The sequence below is a fragment of the Mixophyes fleayi genome, chromosome 2 (assembly GCF_038048845.1).
Source record: "Mixophyes fleayi isolate aMixFle1 chromosome 2, aMixFle1.hap1, whole genome shotgun sequence".
Taxonomy (NCBI): Eukaryota; Metazoa; Chordata; class Amphibia; order Anura; family Limnodynastidae; genus Mixophyes; species Mixophyes fleayi.
This window is the reverse complement of record NC_134403.1, coordinates 277933156-277952493: the sequence shown is the minus strand read 5'-3', so window position 1 is coordinate 277952493 and position 19338 is coordinate 277933156. Positions and strand designations below refer to the sequence as shown.

Below are 19338 nucleotides of genomic sequence, written 5' to 3'. Positions count from 1 at the left end.
TCATGGTAATATGTGGGTGTGCTGCTGTTTTAAACATTTTGTAAACATGTTAATCTATAGTATGGAATATGTGACTCTTTCCTGTATTTTAAAACTACAAAAGTGTGTGGGACACTTTGGTGATATTTTGCTAAACAGGTCGTTCAACTAAATACCTTTTCAATTTCATTGCTCATCCGAGCTGATGAACAGTCAGGTCTGTTTAAATTGGTTCTTCAGGTGTGTGGCAAAATTAACAGATCTGATCAGGCAAAGCAACTGGATTTCAATGTGTGTACACTGCTTTATGCATATGGTTAGGCTGTGATAATGGTCATTGTACTTTTATGCACACTGGAAATAAGTTACATTTTGGATTTTGACAAAAAAAAATGTAAAATCTTGAAGAATACAATGTTCAGAATACATGCATCATACATTTGCAAAGATACAACAATGATGCATTAGAAGAGACTGAGGAAGAGTTTCTGTGTCAAGCAATGTCATTGTATTAAGCCAGAAACTTGTATAAAATATCTATTACCTTCACATTTATTAAATTGTGACCCACCATAACAATGAGTAACAGTTACAACAGGGAAGATATCTTACCACAAGTCATGCTAAATTGCCTGTGTCATGAAATTATCTACCTATTAAAACATAGGACTATGATTCGAACAGAGTTAGAAATGAAAAGGCTTGGCATGAATAATTTTAATTTACGCAGTGTTAATTACTTCTGTCATCATTTTATTTACCTGAATCTTGAGCACACCAACCAACTGAGCCGTAGGTTGGGAGATATTAAATTTCCATTCAGACCGCCAACGGCCATTCCTAAACATAACAGGATTTCCATTAGAATATTAGCTAAATATTAAAAGTAGTCTGAGAATTAGACAATGCAGACACCCTCTCCCACACACAAGGAAACGGTGCTTTTAAAGCAGTTGTCATTACAAGCCCTGTCTCATGAGCTGTATATATGTATTGGTTTAAATTATGTCAAACACAATCTCCTATTTCTCTGATAAAAGAACATTGTGATAACAGTAAAACACTTGTTATTCAAAACATAATAGATAAGATCAGGCTTGAAATGGTATCTCCCTTGACAAGCAATCTGCTCAATTCCTTTGTAGCACCCTCTGACACTCTCTCTTCATTTGATCCCACAAATGAAGAGGAAGTTTCTACTCTCTTCTCATCTTCCTACTCTACCTCCTGTCCTCTTGATCCCATTCCCTCACAAATGGGTATGTCCCTGTCTCCTGTGCTCATTCCCCCTCTAACTAAAATCTGTAATCTATCTCTTTCTACTGGTATTTTTCCATCTATATTCAAGCATGCAGTGATTACTCCTATTTTAAAAAAACAGAATTCTGACCCTAACGCTCTCATAAATTACCGCCCCATCTCCCAGCTCCCATGCCCCTCCAAGCTTCTCGAGAGAATTGCCTACACACGCTTCACACACTTTCTTACAGCAAACAACTTATTGGATCATCTTCAGTCAGGCTTTTGCTCTCACCACTCCACAGAGACTGCGCTGACCAAAGTTGTCAATGATTTGATCACTGCAAAAAAAAATAACCAATACTCTCTTCTAATTCTCCTGGATCTCTCTGTTGCATTTGACACTGTTGACCACTCTCTCCTCATACAAACTCTGCAATCCCTAGGTCTTGAAGGCACTGTCCTATCCTGGTTCTCATCCTACCTATCTAATCGCTCTTTCAGTGTTAATTTCTCTGGATCCACCTCTGCTCCGCTTCCTTTATCGGTTGGAGTTCCACAAGGCTCAGTTCTAGGTCCTCTGCTATTCTCTATCTACACCACTTCTCTTGGAAAACTAATAAGCTCCTTTGGATTTCAGTATCATCTATGCGGATGATACACAAATTTATCTATCCTCTCCTGATCTTTCACCATCTGTGTTGTCTCGCGTTACTGACTGTCTTTCTGCCATTTCATCTTGGATGTCTTCTCGCCAACTCAAACTCAATCTTTCAAAAACTGAATTAATAATATTCCCACCCAAGAACAGAAGCTTCCTGCCTGACATTTCTATTTCTGTCGATAACATGACCATAAATCCCACCCCGCAAGCTCGTTGCCTAGGTGTAATCCTTGATTCACAACTGTCATTTATTCCCCACATCAACTCTATATCTAAATCATGTTACATACACCTAAAGAACATTTCCAGAATACGCACATATCTGACACAAGACACCGCAAAAACATTAATTCATGCACTCATCATCTCCCGCATCGACTATTGCAATTCCCTCCTTACTGGTCTTCCTAAAGTCAGACTTGAACCCCTACAATCTATTTTGCACGCAGCGGCTAGACTGATTTTCCTTACAAACCGTTATTCCTCTGCTGAGTCACTCTGTCAGTCTCTACATTGGCTGCCTGTATTTCAACGAATCCAATATAAAAATTCTTCTACTAACATACAAGGCCATCAACAAAATTGCACCGACATACATTTCCTCAATTGTCTCGAAATATCTCCCTACTCGACACCTCCGTTCTGCACAAGATCTACGTCTCTCCTCCACTCTCATCACATCCTCCCATTCTCGGTTTCAGGATTTTTTCCGGGCTGCACCTACTTTGTGGTATTCCCTCCCTCGCACAGTAAGACTTTCCTCTAGTCTTCAAACCTTCAAGCGTTCACTGAAAGCACACCTCTTCAGAGAAGGTTATGATATTCCTCAACCATCATCTTAATTTCCCTAGATTACCCTATTGCCATCCTCTACACTGCTAACGCAAGACAACAACCTTCTGACCAACATTGCAACACACACAACCCACTCAGTACTTTTACCTTTGCAGTCTGGCTGGTCCATTGTGCAATATGATGTAGCACATGCCCTTGTGTTTCTAACTCCCATTGTCCTATAGATTGTAAGCTTTCGAGCAGGGTTCTCTTACCTCTCTATCTGTATGTATTAACCAGTATTGTCTTATTAATGTTTGTTCCCAATTGTAAAGCGCTACGGAATTTGCTGTCGCTATATAAATAAATGTTGATGATGATGATGATGATGATGACATGTTCCCATTTATGAAATGGCAGAAATATAACGTTATTTATACAGCCTAGAATCAGCTGAGTCAGACTCCTGCAGAACTGTAGATCTAGAGGCACAGTTTGTTACTAGATCATGATGAAAGCCACCTGGATAAGTGGAGCCAAGCCTGTAAGTCATTTTACTCCAAGTTCTAGTATCACTTTTCAAAGCAGCAATACTGTGAAAAAAAAAAATGTGTTTTTTTTTTAGCATAAACCAAGATGAATGTTGGTAGTTACCATTTTCCTTGGTTTGTTTCTTCAAGCTGATATTAATGATTTATACTTCTGCACAGTGACATGGGCTACCATGTAATCAACAGTCACACAACATATAATGTAGTGAGCAGAGAAGCTTTGGAATACCCCTCTGAGCCTGTGTCTGTGTGACTTTCTATCAGTGTGTTTTGGAAAAGATCAATTTTCTTAGCTGTCCTTCTATAAACTATAAATTTCCATCAGAAGCATGCTTAGAAAAAAAAAGTTACTTAACACCATCTGCTTTATTTGCCTGCCATTTCAAAGGTATACAATGAAAAATAAAACAGAAAATATATACAAACCAAAAGTTCTTGGGCTGAAACTGGTGGCTCTCAATACAGGCTATTATTGTCTGCTGTCCATCTATAGTCTTTCCATAAACCTGTAGAGAACAGACACTATAATTGGATGGGATTTGAAAACATTCAGTATTGCAAAATTCTTTTAGAGAGAGTGACAGCTTTGAAGTGCATTTTAGCCAGCAGGTCCTAACTAAAAACACAGAGCATCTCACTTTTTAGATGTTCTACAAATCATAGCAAAAAAAATATATACGCCATCCGATTCATAACTTTACTAAATAATATCCAGCCTCTAATGTGTCCTGCAAAACTCACGTAACCATGACCTTCACCGGAAAATAACTAAACAATAATGGACATTAAACACTATTGCTAAGTCTACTGTCTAGGAGCACTCCTTTTGCATTATAGATTACCCTACATTTATCCCATTTCATTTATAGATTGCATGCTTGTTTTTAATTCTTAAATGCATAACCTAACATTTATCTATGTTAAACTTCCATCTTCCATTTGGCTGCCCAATCCTCAAATTTATTTAAGTCCCTGTGTAGAGAAACTACATCTTGTTCTGATATTACCTTACAAAGTTTAGCATCATCTGCAAAAATGGAAACTTTGCTCTCTAAATATATGAAAAAGTAGTGGCCCCAGCACAGAGCCTTGAGGTACACCACTTAAAACTTTTGACCAATTAGAAAATATTCCATTTTTAACAACTCTGTTCTCTATTCTCCAACCCATGTACAAATGTTTTTTCCTTGACCCAGTTCTCTTATTTTGTAAATAAACCTCTTGTGTAGCACTGTATCAAAGGCATTTGCAAAATCCAAGTAGACCACAACTACTGTACTTCACTATATCATGGTCTAAGTTTCCTGTAACTTCCTCGTAGATACTAAGAAGACTAGTTTGACCTATTCCTCACAAATCAATGCGGATTTCCACTAATAATCTTATTGCTCACCAAGTAACCCTGAATACTAATCCCCTAATATACAGTCGAATAGTTTCCCCACTATTGATGTCAGGCATACCAGTCTATAATTCCCTGGTTGTGATCTCATTCCCTTTTTAAGCAACGGCACCAAATTTGCTATTCGCCAGTCCCTTGGTATTGAGCCTGACAAAATTGAATCTATGAGAATTAAGAATAGCGGTCTAGCCATTTCTGAGTTTAGCTCCCTAAGAACCCTTGGGTGTATGCCATCTGAACATGGAGCTGTTTAATAAACTTAATTTTATTCAGTCACCTTTGGACTTCTAACTTTGTCAGCCAAGTATTAATTAATGATATGGTTGCATTTCCATTTTTTATGTATTATTCCCACCATTTGTTCCTCTGTAGTAAATACTGAAGAAAAGAATGAGTTTAATACCTTTTTTTTTCATTATCATTATTCAATCCACTCATCTCACTTCTTAGGGGTCCTATACGGACTTTTTTTTAATCCTTTTACCATTTATATACTTAAAAACTTTTTAGGGATTGTCTTACTTTCTTTTGCATCTTGTTTTTAATATTCTATTTTAGCCAATCTAATTTCCTTTTTACATGTTTAATTCCATTCCTTGTAGATACGGAAGGACTCCTTAGTTCCTTCAGATTTAAACAATTTAAATACATGCTTCTTTCTTTTCATTTCTTCCCTTACCGTTTTATTTAGCCACATTGGTTTAGACTTGATTCTTTTACATTTGTTTCCCCATTGGAATTAACTTATATGTGTATGTTTCCAACATTTTAAAGACAGTACATTTTTCTTTTTTCCCCATCAAAAACTGCATCTCAATCTATGCTTTTTATAGACTCCTTTAGCCTATTCAGATTTTCCTTTCTAAAGTTTAAAGTCCCTTATACTGTTGCTTATGGAAACTAATCTCAAATGAGACCATATTATGATCATTGTTTCCCAAGTGCTCCCTTATTTGTATATTTGATATTATGTCCACAATATTTGCTATTACTAGGTCCAGTATAGTCCAGTTTTCAGGTGGTTCCTCTGCTATTTGGGACATGTAATGGTCTTTTAGCATGCTCAAAAACTGCTGCCCCTAGCTGTACCACAAGTCCCAGTACTCCAATCAATGTCTGGATAATTAAAAAACCCCCATAATTAATACTTCACTTAGTTTTGCAGCCTTTTCAATTTGCTGTAGAAGTTGGGCTTCCTCAATCATGTTAATATCTGGCGGTTTAGAGCAGGTCTATCAGCAACTTCTCTGAACTTTTTCCTCCACTGGATACTTCCACCCTTAATACCTCTATTATCACCAATACTCTCACAAATAATTTCCTGCATACTTGGCTTTAACACCAGCTTACTATAAAGACATACTCCTCCTCCCCTCTTATTTACCCTATTCGTCCTGAAGAGAGTATATCCTTCCAAGTCTACTGCCAAAGTCTACTTTAACAATGGCCTCCTTATCTGCTACGCTTCCCTTAACCACCCTGTCCATCCTTTTGACTCTTGTTAAATCTCTCCTTACTATTCTCAATTTCTATCCCGTCAATACTTGCTTGCTCTTCCTCCCCCAAAGCCTAGTTTAAAATCTCCTCCAACCTTCTTACAGTATAATGTACTAAACTCCACCTAAAAATACATTTTCAGTTTCTGGTGGAGCTATACTTTTCATTTTGCTTCTGAAAAATGTACGATGCAAATACCTTAACTTTGGCAGATATTTTTCAATAATGCAGACAAACTATAAGAAGGCCTGGCAAGGAACAAAGTAAACCATATTAATCATAGAGGCAATTGATACTTAACAGTACAGACGCCATTGGGATAGTGATCTTTCACATATGCTCTTAAAGCGCTGTCACACGCATCTCTCCAGGGTTTTAAGGTTGTATCTGTGTCATCAGGGTGAGTATCACTCGCATCTTTTCTCAGGTGGTCGAATTTAAAGGAGATTCTATTTCGAGGATCCAAAAACCTTCCATTGCCCAAGTCTCCATGCTCTGTGATTAGGACCTAGCAGTGATTAGAGAAAAAAATACAATTAACCATTAATAGCTCATTTAACAATGGCTCATTACAGCATAAATTACAAAAGTTATTTGCACAACGTATGAACAGTCCTTTTAGATTAAATATTTTGCATAAGTGATTGGAATATTGCATTTTCACATGGTTCTATTTTAACAAGTTTGTGTATATATATATATAACATTATGAATGAAGTATTAAATATTACACTTTCTCTGCTTCTACATAACAATGACTTAATTGCTCTAGGAATTGTTTCTGCTCCTAGATGTATTAATTACAAGAGAAAGACGCATCTGCAACTTTTCATGAATGTTCTCACTATAGCCCGTATTACATTACCATGAAAAGAGAAGAACGTATTTAGCTTGTACTTTAACTTTTAGATGTAGTGCTATTGCCATCTACTGACTGAAGTTGTAACTTATGTCCTTACGTTCAAAGTTGACATAAAAGTAAGGTGTAGTTATGTGTTCTAACGCTATTACCTGTATACCTGATAGTTTAGAAGAGGTATTTAGCAAATGATCACTTGATGAATGCATACTCTCCCCTCATCAGATCTGATAAATATATTTTTCTATGTTTTGTAATTCATGTCCAGTTTCTTTCTCAACACACAAATTCAACTTTCGGAACAATTGTTCAACATAAGGGCACTAGCAAATGTTATCATTCACAACAGCATTGGGGATAATGCCCATTTTAGTAAATGTTGTAAACGTTTAAAACTGAAATAGTGCAAATTTTGTGAAATGCAGTACAATGCGTTAAAAAGCCTCAATTTAAACTCTTTCTTCTAGTTTATATAGATAAAAAATGTTTGTTTTTTTATATTATTTTTTTAAAATTTGGATTCTCAACACCAGTGATATCATAAGTTACATCTCTTAAGTGGATCTTCTAAAATAAAGCTGTTTACACATAGGCAAATCCAGTAGTTGAGCGCCAAGAGACTGGATCTTCATCATACAAGGTAACACATGTCTAGCCACATTTGATAGAACTGGTCAAAAGACCAATCACCATACACAAGTACAGATAGAGGCCAAAAGCGGACTGGATTTTGATTGAGACTGTAGGTCAGTTTGAGCCCATACGTTAAGCGATGTCAGTAACATTGGGTGAAAGTTGCCAGATTGACCGACAATCACTGTATTTGGCAAGTGTGAATTCAAATATATTTAACGGTTGTTAAATATAATAGCAAACCTACATTAATCTGTAAATTTTGACAGAAAGCCGAAAACACAAAAGCCCCCCCACAATAGTAAGTGCTTATTGAATGAACACTATAGCAGTAATCATTCGCTCTTACCTGGTCATCGTACCCTTCAATCCTTACAGGAGTAAACTGATCCATATTGTACTGAGCAAATGCACTGTGGAAGAGAGAAAATAAAGTTACTAAGTTATTTCTTGAAAGGATAAACTGAATATATTAAGAAAGTCACAAGAAAGCTTTAGTGATCTCTTCTAAACTGTAATTGTCATGTTTCAGGAAAGAGGTACATCAAATAAGTGAAGAGTGTTCTCGGATAATATTTATTTAAAAAAATGAAAGTTTACATTCAATGATGGTGGATATGAAACTTGTATATCTCAAAATGTTCAATGCCAAATAACAAACTGTTCATACACTATATACAATATGGTATTTATAATTATAACAGCATATAAATAGACAATGAATAGGTATATATTTATTTTAGTAAAATAAAAGAACTATACTTCTCTTGAAACAACATCCCGAGCTAACCACTGCCTCTGATCGCTCTACACAGCTGCAAGCTGTAAAATCTTATACTTCAAGCATTTTCCCCATACTGATCATAATGTGCTATACTAAAGTGTTACTATTGCTATCAGTTATAGGTGGCATAAGAGAGGAAGGAAGAGGGAAACCCTGCCTATTACAATAAGTAGGTGCTATACAGAAATATCAGTAGCAAGACTGGATGGCAGGTATAAGATATTGATAGTTATTGTATTCTTGTTAAATAAGTTATTCTGGGGGGTGGGAGAAAACTAACAAAAACTTGAGCTCCTTTATCCTCTTACCCAACGAAACACACATTATGTAGATTCTACATACAGTAAACGTAGATTTAGGCATTGCACCAACAACGCAGGTGATGTCAATATACTATGCACAATGAATGAAGTAAATGTATGATGATCAGGGTTATGAAGAGTTCTCAGCAATCCAAATGTATATTTGGATATTTATTAGCTACGATGAATATCTTGTTCTCTTTCTAATTCTGGTTTATCTAGATTTGACTTGGCTAGACCATACCCTTTCTTTAATGACGTTCTCCTTTTGGAGTTGTTCTATTCATGAATCTGACACATTCTAATGGGAACTTCATACAATGGAGAACATTTTCCAACAGAATGGATTGTTTTCAAAAAAGGGGGAAACAATTGGTTGGTTTTTCTTTTTAATCTTACTTTAATAATTGCTTTCATTGTTAATCAATCAAAAGTCTGGATTTTTATTAATGCAGTCAAGTTGGATATCAATGTCATCCAGCATTGTAATGTGAAAAATTGGCACTGTGCTCTTGTATTAAGTAAATTTGATTAAAATTTGTTTTATACATTCAACAGCCATGTAAAAGTTTGAATAATAAAGTTGGTCTTTAATATAGAGTAGATATAATTTTGACTTTCTGCCTAGATTATTAGTGTCTTGCTATTCAGACTTCAAGAAGGGGTAATGTGACAAATGTAAAAAAAATAAAAATCCAAAAACCCAAATGTATGTATATATTCTACTATATATTCCTGTAAAACAGAAATCACTCATGCTGAAAGTGGAACATATATAAGAACGTTTTAAATTGCTTTGGTGATTTTGCCATAAATATAATTAAACAGCATAAAATACAATTATTTAAGAATGTTCGTTCATGAACTTTGTTTTACATAATTAAATGTTAGAGCAGCAATAATCAACTTTTATTTTTTTAAGCTAGAACCCCAAAAAAGTTAGTTCCCAGTATAATGTTTTGCATATTGTACAACAAAAATCTGCTTGTTATGCTTTAGGCAACACACTGTTCCTGTGCTGGTTTTACAGGAACCGCAGAGGTTAGGAAGCACACTCCTTCCATGAACTAACTCATCTCTTGCCTCTATCCCCCTCCTAACATTGACACTGACCTGTCACAGGTAGCCCTGGTCCTCATTTACACAATCACTAGTATATGGAACTTGAACTGTGATACATTAGCAGCACATGCTATGTTCTACATACATGTGCAACCAACAGTGAAAATATACATGCTAGCACTAACAAGACTTCCAGTAGCCGAATACAGGGATAGACAACTCCATTTATCCTTTTTTCACAAACATTTGCACGAAAATAAAAATGTTACATGTTTAGTAACTCTGGCAGCTCCCTAGCAGTCACCCAATAGACAGACATATAAAACATTCATATAGAGACTTACTGTGCTGCTCCCTCCCTGAGCAAATTGTCATTATTAAGTAGTAGCCGGACATCTGTAAAATAGAATGTGTAACAAGACAGCTTAGAAAACCATCATAGTAGCAAATCTTATTAGAAGTGCGCATGATGACAGCACATATGAAAACACATAATTTAAGCTGCATTAACAATTGTGTCAAGACTGCAAGGGGCATATTCAATTAGACGTGGAGTGCATCTGTAATGGTCGCGGAGACACTACTCTGCAATGTAACACTGCGGATTTCTCATTGTCCCCCCGTCCCCCCCCATGGAGGTGCAAGGAGAAATCCACGAAGTTGAGTAAGTAACTCTTATATAGACCTACCTCTATTTTAGGTTTAGTGGTGTTTTAAAAGTTTTGCAGTGGCTCTCTTCATGGCACAGAGGAAGGCAAGCTTAAGGATCTGAGTGACTTTGCCAAGGGCCAAAATGTGATCGATAGACGACGGGGTCAGAGCATCTCCCCGGTACCTTTAAGAGGTCCAAGGAAGGACAACCGGTGAAGGGCGACATGGTCATGGGCTCATTGATGCTAGTGGGGAGCAAAGGCTAGCCAGTCTGGACCAATGCCACAAAAGAGCTACTATAGCACAAATTGAAGAAAAAGGCAATGCTGACTATGACAGAAAGGTGTCAGACACAGTGTGTGACAGGATGGTCCGCCTATGCCACCCTGTCTGTTGCTGCTAGGAACCGGCTGGGCTTACTTTTGCCACCGTTCACTTTCGTTATCCCAAATGCGCTCTCATGTCGCAGTAGGAGGGGCTTACAAATGCTGCTACCACTTTGTATATATTTGTGTGTGTGCGTGTGATGGAATATTTATTTTATACCCTTTGTATTTTAACTTTCATTTCCCTTTAAAAGGAAATCACTTGTTCTACAAGCAATTTGACTCCAGGCCTAGATGTCAAAGCCCTATTTTTTATATTAAGCAAACCTGCTGGGAAGCTTATCAGTGGTAATGGAACATAAATCATCAGTGTCCAGACAGAGAGACATAATTTTCAGTGCCCAGCAAAGTATGACCTGTTTACTTACCATTAAAGACTTCATTGAATTCTCCAGGGGGTGCATGAGTGATGAATTTTGCAGCAATACGCACCTGCAGAAAAACACAAGGCTGATCAGAAACGAGAAACTGTCAGGTCCTTAGCAGCTTTTAGGCCATAACAATATCTATGTCCCATATACCAGTGGGATTAATTTGTACAAAAACTTCCAACTGACTTTTTGAATAGACATGAACAAAAATAAATAAAAATGTGGTCATTCTTAAAGTGTCCATACTAAACTCCTATTGTACTACCAAAGCAAGCACCACTTTATTAGGCCTTTGTTTACCACATCTGATGCTATGCACCCAATACATGATCTTATGTTGGAGAACAATCAAAGGTCGAATAGTTCAGAAGTTACATTTGGCAAAAATCACCACAATTTGTTAATTCATTGCCCCAAGACTCTCCAATCTATTAAAAATATTTATTTTTAATTGGGCCGTTTTACACAATTTAACAAAATCACCTTTTTTCCTATTCATTTGAATATATAATTAATTTCAATTGGATCAGAAAGCCCATACAAATGAATGGGTAGGTTCAGCCAATCACAAGCAATACTTACGTATTGGCTGAGCAAGAACTTACCTCCAGCCCGATTGATAACAAATGGGTTAGCAGCAAAAATTTTTTACCACCACTGTGGAACTGTCTTAGAATGCTGGGATTTGTAGTGCCACGAGCATCCCCATGTCCAAATAGCCAATGGCTGTCAAGGCTTGCTGGGACTTACAGTTGCACATTAATATTTAATGTTTTGTTTATAAAAAAAAATACAATAAATTATATTTACTTAATAGTATTTTCCCATTCATTTCAATGGACAATGCATTTCTATGGGCTTTCTGCACACAGTGAAATACATTGTCCATTGAAATTTGTGGGAAATCTCACTTATGTCATTTGTTTTCATCTCGACTATCTAAAACCAATGAGATTTTGGAGATTTCCGTGGTGATTTTGCAAAATCACTCTTGTAGATTCCACTGCTATAATTTCTGTGATTGTATTTTTTTTTCTGAGGTTTGAGAATTAGGTTTTTTTCTTTAACTTTTGTATAGGGTCATTCCACATCAAATCAACACAAATTTATAAAAACTAACTTACATTGTCTAATTTCAATTAAATTTGGTATAATAAATGCCGCCATGGATGTAAACCTCTCCCCTAAATCTTAGGCTGATATGTGGACTGGTTTTGAATTTATATGCCTTTCAAGCTGCAATTTAACAAAAAACTTGATTACTTTTATAAAAATCACATTTGTAGCTTACCCGATTGAGCTAGAGAGTTGGGCAATATCTAATTTTAAACATCTTTTTATGAGCTTTCATATGATATATAACATCATTATGTTTCAATAAAAGTTAAAACAATCAAAATTTTGAGTCTCAGAAACCCATATTTTTAAATTTTTGAAAAACATCTCAAAAATTGTTCATACTGTTAACAAATTCCCCATAAAGCCGCATTGTTCTCATGCACTATTTACCATTACCACGGTAATAGCGCATACTATTACTGTTAGTGCGGTAATTTCAACAATTATTTTTAACTGTGCAAAATACCCAGATTGCACGTGGCAGGCAAATATCAGCACTCCAAGGGTTCATGGGTGGCCGCCCACATTTCTCTCCCATTTGACCTTTGATCTACACAAGCGTCCAGCCATTATGTGGGACCAATGGCCACTGTTAAGGCCACTGAATACCATGACAATCACTGACAATTTACATATCCATCATTTTGGTATATGTTTTATCTCTCCAGCATAAATACTAATAGTATTAACGGTATAGCAACCTAAACATGAATCATTTTTCCTTCATATAACAAAATATATAGAGAATCCTACTTCTATCAATATAAATAGAAACTTTTCTATTTACAGAATAACTGCCAGGAATGTTTTGAGAAACATATGTAGAAAAATATTTGTCCATTCTTTTTCTTCAAGAAGTGTAAAGAGCTGCAAATAGCTGTGTGTAGAGTAAGACTGAATACTAAGTGCAGTTCAAATCAGGGTTGCTAAGTAACCACAGCCCACATGAGTGCCTAGCTAGTTTTCTTAATACAAATTATTTGCATTTTAGCCTCTGTACAACATCTATACCATACAATCTTTGTACTTGAATAAATTTCCCCTATTGCAAGAGCGGAAACGATTTAACCAAGTGTAAGCCATAGCTCTAAAATCTGAAGTGAACAAGATCGGAGGTAAAAAATTACTGTAATGTTACATAAAGCAAGAAATAAACATTGTTACATTAGGATTTGCAAATACAGTCTCATGTACCCATTAGGTCTGTGCAGATTGATTAAGTACATCCTAATGTGTGGTAGAGTTTAACAAATAACGTGAGTAGATTTTTATTACTTAACCCTTATATCGCTAGTGAGATATGGCAAACAGAAAAGAGCTAAAGCAGTCAGAAGACAAAGCTTGACAAGGACTTAAATTATTGCGTTACACTTTCTGACAAAAGTTGATTTAATCCAACTAAATCCTACCAACATCACCTCTGATAAGTACTGATCCCTTTTTGTAATACATTCTGTATCTCACTCTACCAATACACACACCACACATTCCCCAACTCTCCCAAAGGAAATGGTAGAGAGCAGGTTAAACAGGTTTTAAGGCACTTTTTCACTAAAGTGGAATGGTGTTGTTGCTGCATCACCATTCCTTTCTGTATTGTCCGCACAGTCTTCCATGTTTCAGCCAAGCACAAAACCTGCAAGTACTGCTGTATAGGACAGGTAACAATAATATGCAGATCTATGGAGAAAAGCGTATTATCTCTGCTCTCAGTGCACCAGCCACAGACATAGCACCTGAGAAAAGAGACTGCTCCTGAACTTATACATGGAGTGAGTCCCTGCTTTATACACAGACACACAATGTTCTTTGTTTCAAGATTATGGGTAAAACCATTTATCAGCAATTTATCATTCATCATCAAAATTCCCCTCATCCATATTCAGGAAAAATCATTAACCTGTGGTTTGTCACTGACCATGTTCTAACTCTCTTTCTTACAAGCCATGTAACATTGATTGGAATAGTCCGTTATCGCCCTTCAACCCTCCTGCAAACATCTACAACAACCTTCCACCAAAATGTTATGCCACGAACAAAGACTGGGGCAATTTTGCTAGCATTTATTAAATATTCAATGATGTATCTATTTTATTCTTTACTAAAAAGAAAAGGTTTGATTTAGATTGTATTATGGTTTGTGTGTTATTCCACAGCATGCTGTAAGCTCAACTTCTACCTCTTAAGCAGTTGTATGTTTTGTTTTCTAATTGTTTTTCTGGAAATATTTTGCACTTGATTCAGCCAGCAGGTGGCACATTTCCTGTAGGCTAAATATTCTCACTACTGCATTAACTTTAGAATGTAAACTATTATTTATTTATTTTTTTTACATTAGAATGCATTAGAAATTGCATTGTAATGCAATTTGGGATTATTTGGCAACATGACTATGATAAGAACGAGCTATTAAAAGAAATTAAAAAAGCAGCGATAGGACACTTTCCTTTCCCTCAGGACTTCTGACCATAAAACCACTTTTTCAGCACATTACCGGCTTCATTAATACGATATGCTTGCAGCAGTGCACACAACTATTCCAGCAGAGTTAGTATCCCATGTGATTTGAATAAAAATCATATTTCAAGTTATCCACACTAAATATATTTTGCTAAATACAGCCATTGATCAAGTTACTGCATTAAACAGAGCAGGAGATGTAATGAACGGCCTAACTTCTTTAAATTCCACAATAACTGCTCTCACAGAAAATCATTTACAAAATGCTGACTGCACACTGCCATATGTCTATGAATATTGGTGCCATATCCCAAGTCACTTCAGTAAATGAATCTGTGTGCAACAATATTGCAGCATTTCTTCAAAGCTTCCTTTTTCATAAATATACATGAAAGGATATTGCCGTGTTCAAACAATCTTATTTCATTTGCACATGGAAAACACATTGCTACTAAAATCTGATAACCAATAAAGAACAAGTGTTTATGTATGAAGTATGTCTATAACCTGGAGTTTTAAATCAAAATGCTTCTATTTTCTTGTGTTAAATTCAACTTTGAGGGCAACTTTGTTACAGAGAGCCATCATGTGTTTAGGGGGACGCACCAAACACGATTCACTGACCCTCTCCAACAAACGCTCCCCAAGTACACAGTCAGCCCATCACTTAATATGAATGTCTAAGAGCAAGGCATCAGTACTTGTAGCATGGTTTTTCACCCGAACAGCAACTCACCAATCAACATGAATGACATTTTGTGCTGGGTGTTAAATGATCCCCAACGTTTGGTACATTCACATAATTGTTTGAACACACCTCAAATTAAGGTACACCAGATGTTCGTACAGGTGTACAAGACCCAAAACAATTGTGTAAATGTATCTCTTCCAGTGAGTTGCCTCATGCGGTTAATGGATACAATCAAGATTAGTTCACTATACAACATGTGTGGTGGGGCAAATATTATTCCCTCTTACAGGCTGGGAATTTTTATAAGAAACTATAAAAATTGCTGTGCATTAATGCAATATTTCCATGAACATCGACAATCCCTTCACAGCAGCATGTAAGCCTTGCTCATATAAGGATTTTATTCATAGATCTATATAAATAAAAAGTTGGTTTGTAGGTGAATATCTTTGACACCCCTGCACCGATTTGGATGAAACCAACGCGAGGTGGTCCAGCTGGATCGGGACCATGTTTAAAGGGTGTTATGGTCCCGGTCTGACCTCCCTTTGGTGCATGATCGGCAGAACTTTTACCCGGGGAGTCTGTTCTGGGCCTTTCACTGGATGGATTTGGATAACATTTAATATAAAAACAATAACTACACTGGGCAGCTACCTAATGCATGTGTTGGAAGAGCTTCAAAGCTGATAATTATTTTAAAAAATGTTGACAGTTACATCCAACTCATTGTTAACTTAAGAACTTGAAGATTTAAAGACGGACAAGGCCGGGTACTTTAGTTAGTTGTATAGTTGCACTATACAAACAGTGCAGTCTGTATGCTATATGTGCATTCCTCAGACACCAGAATCCCAGCACCTGCCTATTCACATCTCATTAGCTTGATGTTGTATTGAGACATGCAATATCAGTTCAAGTTAAATCATAGGAAAATATTTTTACAAAGAAATATCTTTCAATTGTACTTATTACTGATACTAAAGCACATATGTATATAGCGGTGTAAAAAGAGTTAATAATTGAAGACATAGAAAATGACTTATTTTTTCAATTAGAAGATCGAGATAATGCCACAAACTTACTTTCAGTAATAAATCTCTGAAAAGACAGCATTTTTGCTTTAGGAAATCTAAATGTAGTTGTACTAATCATATATCCTAGAAATGATTAGGGTAAGCAGACAGAAAAAGCCTGTGCGCAATCATATTGAAGACACCTCTGCATTCAAACAGACATCAACTTACGTTCAAGGAAACCCAAGTAGCTTTCTCTCCTACATTCCCACCTGCCCTACATGGTTCCAATCCATAGCACATGCTTTTCTTAGCATGATATGCCCGCGTAAGCATGTGCCATAACAGTGTCACTCAAGCAATGTGGATTCTGAAAAACCACATGGAGTGAACAGGGAACGCTGCAAAGCACTGCACTTTATTCCTTTCACAGCGCCAGATGACATCTTAAAAAAACAAATGCATTTCAGACGACTTTCTACATAGAAGAGCAGAGTGAGAACTCTTCCTGTGTCACCACAAGTATTGTCATTGTGCCTGCCTTCGGTGACCTTTTCACATTAGTTAAGACAATATATTTTAGTGATCTAATTAATACATACAAAACAAGTAATTCTATATATCAAGTAGATGAACTGGTAAAACCTAGCCAAGCAGTATGTGCAGCACAAGTACTAATAAATGGAATAGGCCACCAGATTGTAATCTCTCAGGAGAAGGGCCCTCTCTCCTCCTCCCTTCTTGCCTACAGTTTTCCACCTGTTTAATGTATTCTGCTCAATATCAGACGAATCTTGCACTAATGCTTCTCGAATGTTCTGTATTTGCTAGTTGCAAGTTTTATTTTTTTTGCCTGTTTGTCTTATAGGTCTTTGTACTATGCCGCATGGCACTGCAGAATGTTGGGACACCATAGAATAATAATAAAATTGATTATATATATTTTACACCATAGGGCTCAACTTTGCTAACCACTCCCCACACACAACTATCTGTGGTGATCACTTTCACTGTTGCTGTAGTTTTCTGTGGCCTCTCCATGGCTAGAACAGAAGAGGAGTATATCTAAGCCATAACACCTATTCTGAGTGGGGAATATTTATCTCTGCAGAGATTCAGAATACAAATAGCACTCTAAGTGGGGTATGTAACTGACCGCAAGTTTTTTTTGTTTTTTTTTTAAGATCGCATTAAGTCATTTTAACGCTGTTTTTATTCAGAGCGGTTTAACATTACCCGCGATTCAATTTCATTTTTAACACTACTTTTTTTTTCATGAAACTGTCTTCTTGTGCTCCAGTACAAGGTCTATTGAACGTATAGGGTGTGCAAGAGGTAGCCGCGTTAAAAGCTATTTTTATCACTAATGCCTAACATGTAATGTTGATTATCTTGTGAAACATAATGAAAAAACAAAACAAAACAAAACAAAAAAAAACAATAAAATAAAAATTAGGGATGTGCACCGGCCACTTTTGGTGTCTCGTGTTTTGGATTCGGATTTGCTTGAGGTTTTGGGTTCGGATTTGTTTCGCAATACACCAGACGAAAGGTTTTGGTTTGGATTTAAGGTTTTGGATTCGGATTTATTTTGAAAAAAAAAACATAAAAAGTGCTAAAAACCAGTTTTGTGTTTTTTTTTTTTTTCACTCCTACGCTATTATTAACCTCAATAAAAATCATTTCCACTAATTTCCAGTCTATTCTGAACACCTCACAATATTGTTTTTAGGCCAAAAGGTTGCACCGAGGTAGTTTGAGCACATAATGCCAAAAAAAGAGGTACAAGATGGAATTGTACTGGGCCCTCCCTCCCACCCCTCGCGAGATTCGACGCGAGACTTGGACGACAGAGCCTCGTTTTCATTTTTTTGCCCGCCGGAAATATCCGAACAGTGCTCGGATCCCACTCATCTCTAATAAAAATCACTAATTAAATATATTTATGTATGTTTCTGGTACAAATATGTTTGCACTAATGTGTTTTGACATGGTATAGATGATTGTACAGTAAAAAATAGTTACATAAAAAAATATGCTAAAGTACTGTAATGTGGATATTATCAATGTGTAATGCAAACTAATGTATGAAAATGCAAAGCCTTTTCTTTGTGTTAAACATGACCGCGTTAAAACTCCCCTTCACTCCCCTAAAAACTCGCAAACACAATGATTAGCCCGCGGGGCAGCTGTGCCTGTTTTTCAATTGAATTGCACAAGTTTTCACGCTGCGTTAACTAAAACCGGTCACTATAGCAGTTAAAAACCCGCGGGAGATTTTTTTTTTTTTTTATAAAAAAAAAATACTCGGTCAACTGAATACCACCCTAAATCGCTGTAGCATAGTACAGTATATCAAATGTGTTTGTGTGTTCACAATAATGAAATTAAAACACACACACCAGGAATAAAAGGTGTTTGTAAGAAAACCTGAAGTATCTAGAAGTGTCAACAGCACACAAAGATCTTCTGGCCAAATGGTTGAACTAGATTAGTGATGAAAAAATATTGTTTAGAACAATTGGTAACAGAGTTTGCCTAGTTATTGACCAAGTACAGACATAAACTGTGCACAGTAATTGGAGAGGAATTTAGAACCAATCTCACCACTTTGGATTTACGACAGACTAACAGCAAAACTAGAAAAAAAAACTAAATACAACAAAAAACAAAATAAAATGGCCAGATTACATAATATGGTTGAAATTGTTAAATTAAAAACATGAACTATATCAATTGCTAAACTGTTCATAAGGTTGGGAGTCCTGAGTTGGCTTTAGGGGCATTAGAAGGACTGATAAAATGCTGATCAAATTGGAAGAAAATTGTTTAAAGGCAGCTTCAAAGTCCCATATTGCTTAGCACCTCTATGAAACGAAAAAGAATAGTTGAGAAAAT

General features: G+C 36.3%; 1 protein-coding gene across 1 annotated transcript in view; it reads right to left on the bottom strand.

The window, feature by feature from the left end:
* The window catches only part of CAPZA1 (capping actin protein of muscle Z-line subunit alpha 1), a 35823-nt gene that overhangs the window by 4411 nt on the left and 12074 nt on the right, over positions 1 to 19338 (bottom strand). The window contains exons 2-7 of the mRNA XM_075196257.1: positions 11152 to 11215; positions 10091 to 10142; positions 7948 to 8011; positions 6408 to 6614; positions 3634 to 3713; positions 741 to 819 (exon numbers count right to left, since the gene is read on the bottom strand). Coding sequence (XP_075052358.1) covers positions 741 to 819; positions 3634 to 3713; positions 6408 to 6614; positions 7948 to 8011; positions 10091 to 10142; positions 11152 to 11215 — 546 coding nt within the window. The remainder of the gene's footprint in view (positions 1 to 740; positions 820 to 3633; positions 3714 to 6407; positions 6615 to 7947; positions 8012 to 10090; positions 10143 to 11151; positions 11216 to 19338) is intronic.